Below are 14,842 nucleotides of genomic sequence, written 5' to 3' on the forward strand. Positions count from 1 at the left end.
GGAGACGAACTGATTGTACCATCTAATTGTGACTTTAGTCATAGCACAACAGCTTGTATTTATTTTTATTCGTTCATGGGATGTGGGCATCACTACCTAGGCCAGCATTTATTGCCCATCCCTAATTGCCCTGCCCTTGTTTAGAGGGCATTTAGGAGTCAACCACATTGCTGTGGGTCTGGAGTCACATGTAGGTCAGACCAGGTAAGGGTGGCAGATTTCCTTCCCTAAAGGACATTAATGAACCAGCTGGGTTTTTGTGACAATTGGCAATGGTTTCATGGTCATCATCAGACTTTTTAAAAAAAGTTTTATTTCACCATCATGGTGGGATTTGAACCCAGTTCCCAAAGTATTACCCTGGGTCTCTAGAATACCAGTCTAGTGACAAATCCACTATGCCACCACCTCCCCTGCATAGTGCCTTTAAAGTAATAAAATGACCCAGCATGCTTGACAGGAGTCTTTTAAAAACAAAATTTGACATTGAACTATGTTTAAAAAAAATGTCTAAAAACTTGGTCAAAGAGGTAGATTTTAAGGAGCATCTTAAAGAAGGAAAGAGAGGAGAGGGGGTTTGGGGAGAGAATTCCAGAGCCTAGGGCCTTGGCAACTGATCCGTTTGGTTGAATGGTCATTGATTTGAAACATTTAATCTGTTTTTCTCTCGACAGATACTACAAATACTAAGCAGGTCAGGCAGTGTTTTCTGTTTTTATTTGTTTTCCAGCGTCCGCAGTATTTTGTTTTTGCATTAGGCTTGGTGCAAGTTGGGACTTGAACAGCAGAATTTTAAATGACCTAAAGTTTCGGAAGGTGGGGTTTGGGAGGGGGGGGTGCGGAGAGATGGCCTGCCAGATGTGTTTTGGAATGGTCAAATCTGGAGATGATAACAAAGGCAGGTATGGATGTGGGTTTCAGCAGCAGATGAGCTGAGGCAGGGGTGAAGTTTGGGAATGTTATGGAGATGGAAATAGGTGGTCTTAGTGATGATAGATATGCGATTGGAAGCTCGGGATCAAATATGTCACCAAAGTTGCAAACATTTGGGTTCAGCCTTGGATATTCGCAAGGAAGCAAGTAGAATTGGTGGCTATGGAATGGAATTTGTAGGGGCGAACCAAAGATAAACCTATTGTCATCATTCATCCCCTCAAAAAAAAACCTTGACTCCTCTGTCTTTGCAAACTATCTCCAACTTCTCTTTCTTCTCCGAATGTGTTGTCGCCTCCCAAACTCTTGCCCATCTTTCCCAGAAACCCATGTTTGGATCTCCAATCAGATTTCCGCACCTGCCACAATGCTGAAACTGCTCCTTTCAAAGTGTCAAATGACATCCTATGTGAGTGTAACAAAGATAAACTATCCTTCCTCATCCTTCTTAACCTGTCTACAGCCGTTGACACTGACGACCACACCATCCTCCTCTAATTTCGATTTGAAGGAGAGAGTATCAGTCCCTGAGAAGAGAGAATTGTTAACTCTATCAGCTTACAAGGGGGCCAGGAAGTGAAGTTTGGTGGTCAGAAGTATAGGATAGAGGGAGTAGAAGGTGGTTTCATGGACAAAATGAGCTTAGGGCATCAGGGGAGCTGCATCTTTCTCTCTTTTGCAAGTTCAGGGTTAGGGGAGGGAGGACCTCCAAAGGAAGGTTTGCTCCTGTGGGGTAAGAGAAATGAGAAAACTTGTAGAGGCAGCTGGTCGGATGGTCTTCATCTTCGCAATAAAGTCCATGAGCTTCTTGCATATGTTGAACGTGAGACTGGAGGAGACATGAAAATATGGAGTCTTAAATCAAGCCCTGTTAGTTAATTTGCAGTGGTTATCATTGGATCCATACTTCAGCAATGAGTTTAACTCCTTCAGGAAGGAGATGAAGAAAACTGATTAGAGAAAAAGATTTGAAAATGTACAAAATAGCTAATTTAAAAACTGTGCTCAGCCAGTAGTGAACACATGCTGTTTAGCGTGTGATGTTGCTTATAAAAGTCCAAAGGTGTATGTTCTGTAGCTTGATCATAACTAACTCACTGATGTTTGCAGTGTCTGTAATTTCTAGGAAGCTAGGTCCAGAAAAGAATTAAGAAACCAGAGACAAAACGTAAATGAAGTACCTGAAGCTGCAACAGGTGAACACTTGCAACAGCCTGATGTATTTAGGGATAATGCAACCAAAGGTCGTAAGTATTAGTATATTTAATTTTTTGTTAAAAATTATTCTACGTTTTGAGACGTGCAGTTCTCTGCGTGTGATTTTTTTCCAAAATATTTCATATTAGAAAGTTTACATTTCATATTGGAAATTATATAGAAGCTTGGGTATGGTTTTGGTTTAACATGAACAGGACCTAAGCTAATGAGCATTCTTTTAGCAAACTATTTGAATAATTAATCCTTGTGATATATGCATTTGTTTAGAAGACTGTTATACATAAAATTTAAAAGCTATGTTACCACATATAGATGTAGTTCCTATTTGATTTGTTTCCGATTTGATGACCAAGCACCTGTGCGATACTGCCTCTGAAACTCAGCAATTCCGGTCAGCATTCTCCACTGACCTGAGAACAGAGTAGCAACATGAATGTGCGAATTCCTGACCCCCAGAGACACTTCAAACAATTATGAGAACCTGCCAATTATTTACCATTTGTTGCATTCTGTTGCTGTGATCCTGTCCTTGAGCTCTATCATATTGACTAGCTTCTGCATTCCCAGCATTGAGATTAACAAGTACATCTTTAATCTTGTACAGAGGACAAGCAGTCTAACAGATGCCAGCACAGCAAATCAAAGCCACTTCAGAAAATTCAAAATGAATCTGAGCCTCAGACTACTATCACAACTGAAGTTGCATTAAGTGATTTCCCCGTATTACAGAGCCCAGTAACAAACCAATCTAGCTGTGACCTCAGAAATGCTCGGGTGTCCAGTAAAAGCTCCGAGCAGTCCACCAAAATACGGCCATCAGATGATGCAACAGATACGGTATGGGGAGCTATACTATAAAATCAGTTTGTGCTTTAAATTAACTGTTTTAATCAAAACTTTATTTATCATGTGCATTCTTGGTTCAACTTTGAGGCAACTCTGGTTGCATCCAAAAGGCTGTTTGTATCATTAAAAAACAATTTCAGAATTTGACTGTTTTAAACTTAGTTTGGACTAACTTGGGCACTAGTCCAAGCTATTTTAAAAATGCCCCGAATTGAAATCAATCTGAAATACAGGAACCTACATCCGCTTCCACTCAATGTCTTGATTTTGAAATTCTCCTACTTGTGTTCAAATCCCTTCATTGCCTGTGCGACAAAACCTTTACTGTATTCACCAAATGAAAATGTTTATTTTGTCACATTGAACCAATACGTTAACTACTAAATGATTTAGTTAAGTTCCTGTTCACTATGCATTGCACTGCTATTGAGAGTTTTCTGTAATCTTGATGTAAAATTTGAATCTCCTGTAATCTTAGTGAAGCTTACCTGTTTTATATTACCTAGAATCTAAAAAATTTCCTCTTTTTTGAAAGCAATTAAAACGATATGCATAATCAGATTTGGCATACATTGCAAATGTAACTTTTTTAATCCAAAGGGTATGGCGCAAGGAGAAAACAACTGCGTAGGGAAAAACTGACAGTAGTAATAGGAGGAGTGTAGTAGGATCATGATCATGAATCTTGTTGCCAACTCTTATAAGAATACTGTATGTATCCCAGTTGCCACCAAAGTAAAACCTAGCCCCTGTGTGAGACTTGTTACTGCAATTTAGAAATTAGGAGATTTGCAATGAGGAAGCAAGAAGTCTGATTTTGAACTTCCATTTTTCACAAAAATGATACAAGATTAATGAGATTTTTGCTAAAATTTAAATAGCTCTGAATTTATATTTAAGGCATTGTCATCATTTCCCACTTTGACTGAGAAATCTGTGTCAGGGAGCCTCCATGACTGAATTGCAATGCAATGAATCACTTTTGTTAAAGGATTCTTTGATCGTTCTTTTTGGTCCATTCTAGATTGCTTCATTTTTGAGAGTAATTTGATTTAAATTTGATCAGATTGTACATCTTATTATTTTAAATGTCGTTTGTATCCAGTATAATATTAGTTATGTTAAACGTTTTAAATTGGGAAATACTACTCATAATAATTTTGTGTCTCGTAGTCCCTGAACTTGTCATCTAAATAAATTTTAAAATTGATTTTGATGAATCATCAAAAGAACCTTCTCATTTATGCAGTAAAAATGTAGTCTACCTTGACTCCAAAAATGCATTTGACATTTTGCAGGAAAAGCTGCTACTTAAAATAATGAGGATTAAAGGTAAAATCTGGAAATGGTTGAGAAATTGGCTGTAAGGTAGGAAATGGCAGGCATAACGATAACATCAGCAAAACTTAAATTGTATGGTGCATTAAATGTAAAATGTCCCAAGGAGCTTCACAGGAGCATTATAAAGCAAAATTGGACACTGAGCCACATATGGCAATATTAGGCCAGTTGACCAAAAACTTGGTCAAAGAGGTAGATTTTAAAGAGCATCTTAAAGGAAGAAAGAGAGGTAGAGAGTCAGAGGCTTAGGGAGGGAATTCTAGAGCTTGGGGCCTAGGCAGTTGAATGCACAGCCAATGATGTTCGAGCAATTAAAATTGGGGATGCTCAAGAGGCCAGAATGAGATGAGCGCAGATAGCTTGGAGGGTTGTGGGCTGGAGGAAATTAGAGATGGAGAAGAATAAGGCCATGAAGGGGTTTGAAAACAAGGATGAGAATTTTAAAATCAAGACATTGCTTGACTGGGAGCGGGTGTAGGTCAACACGCACAGGTGTGATGGGTGAAATGGGACTTGGTTTAAGTAAGGACACGGGAATGGTGAAGTCCAAAGGTGACAAAGGCATAATGAGGGTTTCAGCAACAGATGAGCTGAGGCAGGAATGAAGTTGGGTGGTGTTTTGGAAGTGGAATTAGGTGGACTTTGTGATGACGCAGAGATGTGGTCAGAAGCTCAAAGTTTATCTTGGGGTCAAATGTGACACGAGGTTGAGAACAGTCTGCTTCAGTGTCAGACAGTTGACCAGGAGAGGAATGGAGTCAGTAGCCAAGATGGCAGGTGCAATATAATGTAGGGAAGTGTGAAGTTATTCACTTTGGTCGTAAGAGCAAAGAATGTTTTTAAAGTGTAAAACTTGCAAGTGTTGAAGTTCAAAGAGACTTGAGTGTGCTTGTACAAGAAATGCAGAAAGCTAGCATGCAGGTGCAGCAAGCAATTAGGAAAGCAAATGGCATGTTGGTCTTTATTGCAAGGGGATTGGAGTTCAAGAATAAAGAAGTCTTGCTACAATAGTATAGGGTTTTGGTGAAACCACACCTGGAGTACTGTTCAGTTTTGGTCTCTTTACGTAAGGAATGATATACTTGCATCATACAACAAAGGTTCACTAAATTGTTCCCTGGGATGAGGGGGTTGTCCTTTGAGAGGGCATGTAAATTGGGCTTGCATTATTCTAACCTCCACAGAATGTGAGGTGATCTCATTGAAACCCTACAAAATTCTGAAGGGGCTTGATAGGGTAGAAGCTGTGAGATTGTTTTTGCTGGTTGAGGGATCTAATACACCGGTGGGTACAGTCTCAGGATGAGGGGCTAATCGTTTAAGACTGAGATGAGGGGAAATTACTTCACTCAAAAGGTTGTGAATTTTTTGAATTCTCCACCCCAGAGGTTTGCGGATGCTCAATCATTGATAAAGAGATAGATATTTGGTCTCTTAGGGAACGAAGCGTTATGGGGAATGGGTGGGAAAATGGAGTCGAAGCCCAAGATCAGCAATGATCGTATTGAATGGTGGAGTAGTCTTGATCGGTCAATATGGTCTACTCCTGCTCCTATTTCTTATGTAGCTAGGGAATGGAGTTTGGAGTGGAGACTGAAGACAATGGCTTCAGTCTTCCCAATACTTAATTGGAGGAAACGTCTGCTTATGTAGTATTGGATGTTGGATAATTTAACAAGAGTTGGTGAATTGAGAGGTGGTGATAGTAATGAGATGAGGTGTCATCAGTTTCCATATGAAAACTAATGCTGTGCTTTTGGAGGATGACGCCAAGGGGCAACATGTAGACGAGAAATAGGAGGAGGGCGAGGATAGATCCTGGGGGACACCAGGGGTAGCAGTGTGAGCAGGAAGAGAAGCCATTGCAAGTGATTCTTTGGCTCTGCTTAGATAAGAATGGAACCAGATCAGTCCAGTCCTGCCCAGCTGGGTGGCAATGTCACTGCCAATCCCTGGGTTTGAACCCCTTTTTCCCCCTTTCCAACCTCCCTGGTTACAGTCCCTGCCCCTGCCAGTATGCCTCTGATTCACCATTGTTCCTGGAAGACAATTGACAATTTTTTTCCTAATGTAAACCGAGATCAGGGTAACATCCTTCACAGTAGAATGTCTCTTGCACTATCAAAACAACCTGTTAAATCACACACCATGGGTAACCTGTTCCATCTGCAATGCACTCGCACTACTATACACCATTATTAAACTCTCTCAACATTTAAATTATTGCAATTTTTGAAAAAACCAAATCCTGGAGTTAGACTCTAGATGCCTAACCCAAGTTGATTCAATCTAGTGCTCATGGAGCTTTTCACCAGCAGAGTTCAGTGCTTTTCCTACATTACAACAATGACTACACTTATTTTTTTTTAAAAAGTACTTCATTGGCTGTAAAGTGCTTTGGGACTGCTGGTGGTCATGAAAAGCGCTATATAAGTGCAAATCTTTTCAGTACTAACATTTCTGTCCCTCCCCTTTCTAAAAGAAAGAGCCCTGTACACTGCCATGCTGGGATCAGCAACAAGGTTATATTAACAGGAGCAGGCAGCAGCTCCCTTCTTGGGCAACTATTCCTGCTGCCCTGACAGGGATTGAATTCCCTCCTGTGACTTCTGTCCATGTTGGTCATCCATCATTTGAAACCCCCCTCAGCTACTGTTACTGCCGGGCCCCTGGGGTAGGATGGCAGATTTGCCTATTTCAGGAACTGGTCGAATGGAGTGGCGACTATTTTCATGAACCTGGCCAAAACTACATTATTAAAATCATTTCTAAAATGAGGATACATTTAAAAAGGACAGCTGATACCAGTCGCTTGGGTGTCCATAATTTACAGATTTAAGTGTATGTTCATAAGCACAAGTTGGTGCTTTAACCAAATTTATGTGTGACTTCTTTCATCAGGCTCGAAAATAATATTTCTTTGAAAAGCATGTTGGGGGTGTATTATAAAGTTGGTCATAAAAGAAAGAAAATAAATAACTTGTGTTTATAGAACTAGATTTTACCAGCCCTCCTAGGGATATGATGGGAGGCAAGGGGCCCATGAAATGGTGAGGGGAGGTGGTGGTGGGAGTGCTTGTCACTTTCCTGCCGCTACAGCATTCTGCCAATGGCGGGGAAGGTGGAGGACACCTCTCCCGCCCAGAGGCTAAATGTTCCATTTAAGTGCCCCCACTGAAGGGCCTGTTCCTGCTGCTGCTGGCATTTTACCAAGGACAGGGTGGGCCCTCCACCTCATGGGGAGACCGCCTGGTGAACCCTTGCACCCTTCCTGCTGGCTCGGTGGTGGGGTGGCTCGAAATCAGGTATCCTGTGATGCACAAAGGGCACTCTAGTGGCAACATGATCCCCTGTCCACACTCAACCACTCCTCTTTCTTCTCCGCCCCCCAGGCCCACGCCCATGGCCTGACTAACCCTGGCAACCTCAGACCCCACTCGCCTTGTGCTCAAGATGGCTTTTATCACTGCTTTCACTTGGCTTGGTGCAGTCCCAGCTGTGGCCACTGCTCCCAGTGGTGCTGCTGAGAGTGCTGTTGACGCTCATTATTGGCCAATAGCTCTTGGAGGTGGGCCTTCATCCTTTAAAGGGACGGGAGCCCTGACAGCAGCTAATTAGCTGCACGTAAGGCCTGAAATGTGGCCAGGGGCCCTCCAGATGGCCAGGGCAAGGTTTACAAGAATGATTCCAGGAATAAGAAACTTCAGTTACGAAGATGGATTGGAGAGGTTGGGACTGTTCTCCATGGAGATAAGAAGGCTAAGAGGAGATTTGATAGAAATGTTCAAAATCATGAGGGGAATGGACAGAGTAGGAAGGGAGAAGCTGTAAAAAGGATCAAGAACGAGAAGGCACAGATTTAGTGATTTTGAAAAGAAGCAAATGTGACGTGAGAGAGAACTTTTTCACACAATTGGTTCCGGTCTGGAATGCACTGCCTGGAAGTGTGGTGGAGGCAGGTTCAATTGAGGCATTCAAGAGGGCATGAGAAGATTATTTGAATATAAACAAACAATGTGTTGGGGTATGGGGGAAAAGGCAGGGCAATTGCACTAGGTCATAATGCTCATTTAGAGAGACGTGCAGAAACGATGGGCTGAATGGCCTCCTTCAGTGCCGTTAAAATTCTGTGTCGGTTTTCCAGCCCGCCATCAGGGCCCCTGTGGCCCCAACAAAATTAAGCCCATCTAGTTCCTTTCAAAATGTCAAGATATTCTAAAGTGCTTCCTGGCCAATGAAATACTTTTGAAGTACACTTGCAGTTGTAATGTAGGAAAATTCCGGAGGCATTTTTGCAAAGGAAGGTCCCACAACAGGGAGATTTGCTGTTTTGGTATTATTTGTTGACTGATAAATGCTGGGGAGAATCTGAAAAACCTCTTATACCCATTGTAATTTAGAAGAATGCAAGGTGATTTTATTAAAACAGACAAGATCCTGAGGGGACTTGACAGGTTGGATGCTGAGAGGATGTTTCCCCTTGTGGGGAATCTAGAACTAAGGGACACCGTTTAAAAATTAGGGGTCTCCCACTTAAGACTGATATGAGGATAATTTTTTTCTGAGGGTTGCTAAGTCTGTGGAATTCTCTTTGCCAGAGAGCAGTGGAGGCTTGGTCGTTGAATATATTCAAAGCTGAGTTAGACTTTAGATTAACAAGAGAGTCAAGGGTTATGGGGAGAAAAGACAGGAGAGTGGATTTGAGGCCATAATCAAATCAATCATGATATCAAATGGTGGAACAGGCTCAAGGGACTGAGTGGCCTGCTCTTAAGTCTTGTGTTCCTCTACTCTTTGAAAAGTGTCTTGGATTTTGTTTTGATGTCCACAAAAGTAAAGATGGGTCCTCAGTTTAAGGTCATCCTAAAAGCGTTTAAAAGGTGAACTTACAATTTTTTGTTAATTTGTTAGAATGTTTATTCTTTTTATAGTATCTTTCCTGAATGAGTTTCTCAACACTCCATGAATACCTGACAGATATTCTCTTGAATGTTGAAATTTCTGGTTCTATTGAGTTTCTGAGTCCAACTTCTTGAATGTAAATTTTACGTTGAAGTGCAGTAGAATATCATTGTAAGATGCAAAATATATCAGACTAAATAATAAATGCTGAGCAAACTGATTTATCACAGAGAGAGACATGCTGTCAAATCTTTTCGTCTTGCACTCTTCAGGACAGAATTGCAAGAATACCAAATCTGCACGAGTGCAATATAAATTGTCATTCCCTTTGAGATTTGGTATTCTTGCAATTCTTTTGTCCTGATGAAAAGCTTTGACAGCATGTCTCTTTGCAGCAATACTCAAGTTCCGTACTACCAAGCGATAAACTAATTTTATATTGATTTACTCTCATCATCATCATCATCATCATCATCATCATCATCATCATTTGTAGCTGCAATTCATTTTTTTTTATTGTCACGCTTCCATTTGTGAAGGAAATCTAACATGTTGTTTGTTGTCTAGGATGAGAGAATGGGGACAACCCAGTTACCTAGATTTCCAATTGCTTCAGAGAAATGTTCTGTCTCTGGTTCCACTACTGTCACAGGTAGGCAGATTTGCCATCCTTCTTTGCTTGTGCTTTGGATTATGTTGTGCTATTTCTAGAAATGGCTGTTCAGTAAAACATTTTCCAACATAAGTAGCCTTAGCTTCTGAGAAAACTAGGTTGAACAATAGACATATTCTCCAGATTGATGACTATCTAGATAATTTTGTAACGAAATATTAAAAATTTAAATTACTACTTAAATTACCATTATTTATGTATGATAATGTAAAATTGCAGAAAGCGTTTACTGATATTAATGCCTTTTATTTAGAGTTGAGATTATTGTCAGCTAACATTAAACAGACTTACTTTTCATAACATTCAGTTACTTTCATATATTTGATTTCATTTAGCCTCCCAATGAGCATTTTGTAAAATTTGTAAAACATTTAAGGAATACAACACATTGGTTAAATAATTAAAAGGCAGGAGAAATGCTTCATATCCCAATATTGTGATGACCTACTAACTCATGAGAACAAAGGATTGTATCCCACAGCTTTTCTGTGTTCTATTATATTAATTTAAATAATACGAATTGGCTTGGATTTGTATATTAATATGCAGATTAAGAATTTGTTCCTGTAGCACAAACGTTTCACTTCTTCCCCACTCCAACCCCCATCAAAGTGGTGGATGTTTTTAATTGCATGTCTTCATGAAATATGAAAAATACCTCCATAGATGTGTTACATTTGATATAAACTTCAAATGTGTGCCAATATGTGTCTGTGTTTTTGTTCTGTATGTTAATGCTATAATATAAATTGTTATTCATTTTGTTATTGCACCAGCAAGTACAGTAGCACCGCCTGCATCATCTTTATCATCTACTGCCACTCCATCTGTGTTGTCGTGGGCCAGAATTGTTTCACAAGCACCTAAGAAACCGGTTCTCAGTTCAGCTCCACCAAAGATATCTACACATAATGTTTCGCAGGTCAGGGTGGAACCAAAAATGCTGGTTGTTTTACATTTTTAGCTTTGAAATTATTCTAATTTTTAAAGTGTCAATGTGATCAAAATGTGAAATATCAAATTATTCTGCAGAGCACTGATGGTGAAACAAAACTAAAAGAAGCAGCTGGGAAAGTGAAAAAGAAGAAAAAGAAAAAGAAGCCAAAGGAATCTAAAGATGCTTCAGAACCTAATGAGTCCAAGATAACTGTACAAGAGCTACCTCGATTTGAGGTACTTGATTTTTGTATTTAAATGTTTTAATATCATGGTTGAGGAGGGGTAAATGTGTGTTCTGAGCTTATAAATTTACTCGTTATACAAGATTGAATATCAAATGTCACGTTTATTTAAATATACAGTAATTAAACATTCACTGAACAGCAGTACTTACAGTCAGTCAAACCTGGCAGCTTTATCGGAGGTCTTAAATGCCTAGTTCCAAGTTCGCTATACAGACTGCAGGCTTTCCATGAGTTTTTCCTCTGTCCCTTATAAGTAAATCTATTTATTTTTCATCTCCAACTTGATTATTTTATTGATAGTTTCACATTTGTTGCTATTCTTGCTGTTCTATCAATTGAAACTTTCAATTATAAATCTGTACATTCCATATCAACCTCCTGCTTCTGTAAAGGATAATGTAATTGCAATGTTCCCCTAAGCAGAACTTGTCATCAAATTGAAGATCACTGCAGTATGCAGTGCAATATCTTTTAATGGTTTAAACTGACCATTAAGACTAGCCTTTAATTCAACAGTTAAGTGGTCACTGCATCTAAATTGACTTGTACTTCATCAGTTAACAGGCAAAAGATAAAGGCTATTCTACTACAATGTATAGTGAAATCAATATCGGTATAACATTAACAGACCTTAGGATAGTCTGATCAGCTGCTTTTTAACAGTAGGAAAACTGAAATATTTCAATATTTCTTGTGCATGCTTTGTTATTAATAAACTAGATTAAGTTTAACAAACTGTACAATAATATCCCTGCTGCAGAACTAAGATTAAGACAAATAACACATCTATCCATGGTGTGCCAACCTTTAGTGCATGTAGTGAAAGCCAATATTCAGTACAAACAAGTTCTAGCTGGCCCTGGGCTGTTGAGCTGAATTTCAGTATTGGGAAAGAAATCTATCCTGCGCCGCTCAGGGACAGCCAGCTGAAAACACTCCTTGAACAAGTCATTTGATTGGGTCGTATCGTGAGATCCCAGATAGTAGATCTCTGAATCTGCTTTTGCAATGACAAAACTTGAGTGTTTCTATGAAAGGAGACATTCTTAATTACTTATCCCACTCTCAAGTGAGGTCTCTGCATTTATAATTATCTTGTGATTCTTTTGACTACAGTATTCATTAAATAATTTTCACTTTGCAAGTTACTTGTTCGTGGAAGGAACAGTCCCAGCACTTAACAATGTGTGTTTTCACCTATATTTTTGCTCCCTTCTAGTTCTACTCTTCCCCATTTCTTTACACATCTGTCCTATGTCATCTGTTCCGTTGTTTTAAAAAAATTGTTATGGAGGAAGACTTAGAATAAGCCTGCAGCAGACCAGCTGGCAGAAAAACCTGGTACAAATGATAAATACTGGTAATCGTATTAAAGTGTTACAGTGGATACATAGTGCTGCCACTTAAAACAGTGGCACTCCTAATATAGCTTAGGAACTATTTATAGCCCACTTTCATGTCATGGGGAATTTTAATGGAAAAGAACAGGTGAGTTAGAGCCTGGTCTGTAGACAAATTCGGGAATAAAAAGAATCACGACTGTAACCTGGCTTCAATGTACCACCTTCCTTGAGACATGTTTGGTTGAAACAAAGTAACCAGCTTATCGGGGCAATCATTAGTGCAGGCAATGAAGTCATCACTTGAGCTGATAATTGTATGCAAATTAAGCCTTTTTGACTTGAATTTCACTTTCCTTTGGATTTAACACTCTACCATGGCTTTTCCATGCCGCAAGGGATATTATTCCATTAATGCTGGTGTACAACCAGAAGAAAAGATTCAGACAGATGCCTGGCAGATTCCCTAGGAGCCGTCATGATGAATTCCCATTGAGGCAGTTCAACATTCCAGACCTTTTTCGTTCCAGGAAGCAGCCTTAAGGGTTGACTCATAGGGGATGACCAAACTTAAAATTTGGCATATGACACCTTTATGGGACCTTACCTATGAGGTGCAGGAACGCTACAACAAGATCCAGATAACTAGCAGATGTGTCGTAGAGCAAACTATCAGAATTTTGCAGGTGCGCTTCATGTGCTTAGATAGATCTGAAGCCATCTTTGAGTATTTGCCAGTGAGGGTATCCAGAATAATGGTGTGCTGCATCCTGCACAACATTCCACAGCAGAGGCAATTTACATGCGGAGGAGGTTGAGGAGGTCTCAGGTGTTTTTTGGATGAGGCGAGGAGAACAGTGAAAAGGAATATGAAGTATTCCTTTTTGTACACTCAACAGTTGCGTATATTGCTGTCAGGGGTGCCCTGATAGCTGAAAGCTTTAGCTACTTGTGACTCTTGCAGAAGAAAATAGAAAATGAAATCCTCTGTCATGCTCCCACTGTCAGCACTAAGCACCTCCCCATCGTCAACGCCTCCCCCTTACACTAAATTATCCTTCAATTATGCATTCAAGCATTACACATCTGCCCAGTGGGTTCTATTATGCATTCATCATGACACAAGTGAAAGGGTGAGTTGACAATTGGGATGCAATAATGGACAAGATGTGTAAGTGATGCTAATTATTATATTTTGTGCGTCGTTATAAGAACAGGAAACTTACCAATAGAGTATTTTACCAAACACTTGTGCATACCCTTGATGAATTACAATTTCTTCAACTTGCACTCCCTACTGCTTCTACGTGCTGTATCCTGTGCAGCTTCACCAGTGGCGGAGATAGACTGCTCGGATCTTTGCTGTGACAGCTGGGGTGTTTTTGTCCTTGTGTCTCCTGGGCTTTGGGACTCTGAAGGGCCCCATTAAAGATTTTCCTGACTTGGTTATATCCTTAAACTGCTTCTTACACTATACCCAAGACCATGGTGTAACACTCTAGCTTCACTACCTTGGCTACTTCAGTAGTGAGAGTAGCTGGTTTCTTCTCCCAATGCTATGGTAAATTATGTCCTTCCTGTTCCTGTCTGTATCCTGTAGTAATTTCAGGGGATGTGTCATTAAATCCGGGTGCTGCCCTTGCGCTCTCACTCTATCCATCCTAAATAGGCCTGGCTCCCCCACTACATTGTCCCTTTAATAGACTTGAGGTCAGGTCTGCTGTGCAGTTTGGAGATGTGAAACATATTACCTCAATGAAGCTGAAAGCAGAGAATCCGACATGCTCACTTTGCATCTGTGTTTCACCCATGCAATTCCAACCTCACTTGAAAGCCACCACAACGTTGATATTTGGGGCCTTACTGTTCCTTGGCATTTTTGCTGTGCTCGCGCTTGTAGGACAACATTTGTGTGCTGAGATATTGATCAAGATGACATTCAGAACTGTTCTTTTCCTTGCATGAATTTACAACAGGGTTATCCAAACGTCTATACAGTGAAGTGGCTTTCTGGTTACTTGCCCTGCAGATTGTTTTCCTTTTTCTGGGGGAGATGCTTGACCCCTCCCGGTAGCAGCAAAATTGAGATCTGGAGCTCACTGTGGAGAATCACAGATACTGACCTGTGATGCAGCATTTTGCAACACTGACTGGAATTGTGAAGCCTGCCAAAAATTTAGCATATAACAAACTTAGAAAGAATAGTGAGCTTCTAAGAGAAAATGTTTTCTCTCAAAATGAGCGAGGCTTCTGAGAAAATTGAAGATTATAAACCCATTGAAAATGAAATTGCAAAGAAATGTAGCACAAAATACTCTAGATTGTTTTAGGGCTGTTTTTTGAGAAAAAAATGCATATAATAGAAAAGGACATGGTAAAATGCCAGACTGTAGGTTTGTGAAACT

The 14,842-nt window shown here is 40.1% G+C and overlaps 1 protein-coding gene across 3 annotated transcripts in view; it reads left to right on the plus strand.

The window, feature by feature from the left end:
• The window catches only part of LOC144696894 (uncharacterized), an 86,186-nt gene that overhangs the window by 10,086 nt on the left and 61,258 nt on the right, over window positions 1-14,842 (plus strand). For all 3 annotated transcript variants that reach the window (XM_078568600.1, XM_078568610.1, XM_078568616.1), the window contains exons 4-8: window positions 2,060-2,180; window positions 2,756-2,988; window positions 9,808-9,892; window positions 10,690-10,835; window positions 10,946-11,086. In XM_078568600.1, the coding sequence (XP_078424726.1) occupies window positions 2,060-2,180; window positions 2,756-2,988; window positions 9,808-9,892; window positions 10,690-10,835; window positions 10,946-11,086 (726 nt within the window). The remainder of the gene's footprint in view (window positions 1-2,059; window positions 2,181-2,755; window positions 2,989-9,807; window positions 9,893-10,689; window positions 10,836-10,945; window positions 11,087-14,842) is intronic.

Source organism: Cetorhinus maximus, chromosome 2, assembly GCF_964194155.1.
Source record: "Cetorhinus maximus chromosome 2, sCetMax3.hap1.1, whole genome shotgun sequence".
In the NCBI taxonomy this organism is placed as follows: Eukaryota; Metazoa; Chordata; class Chondrichthyes; order Lamniformes; family Cetorhinidae; genus Cetorhinus; species Cetorhinus maximus.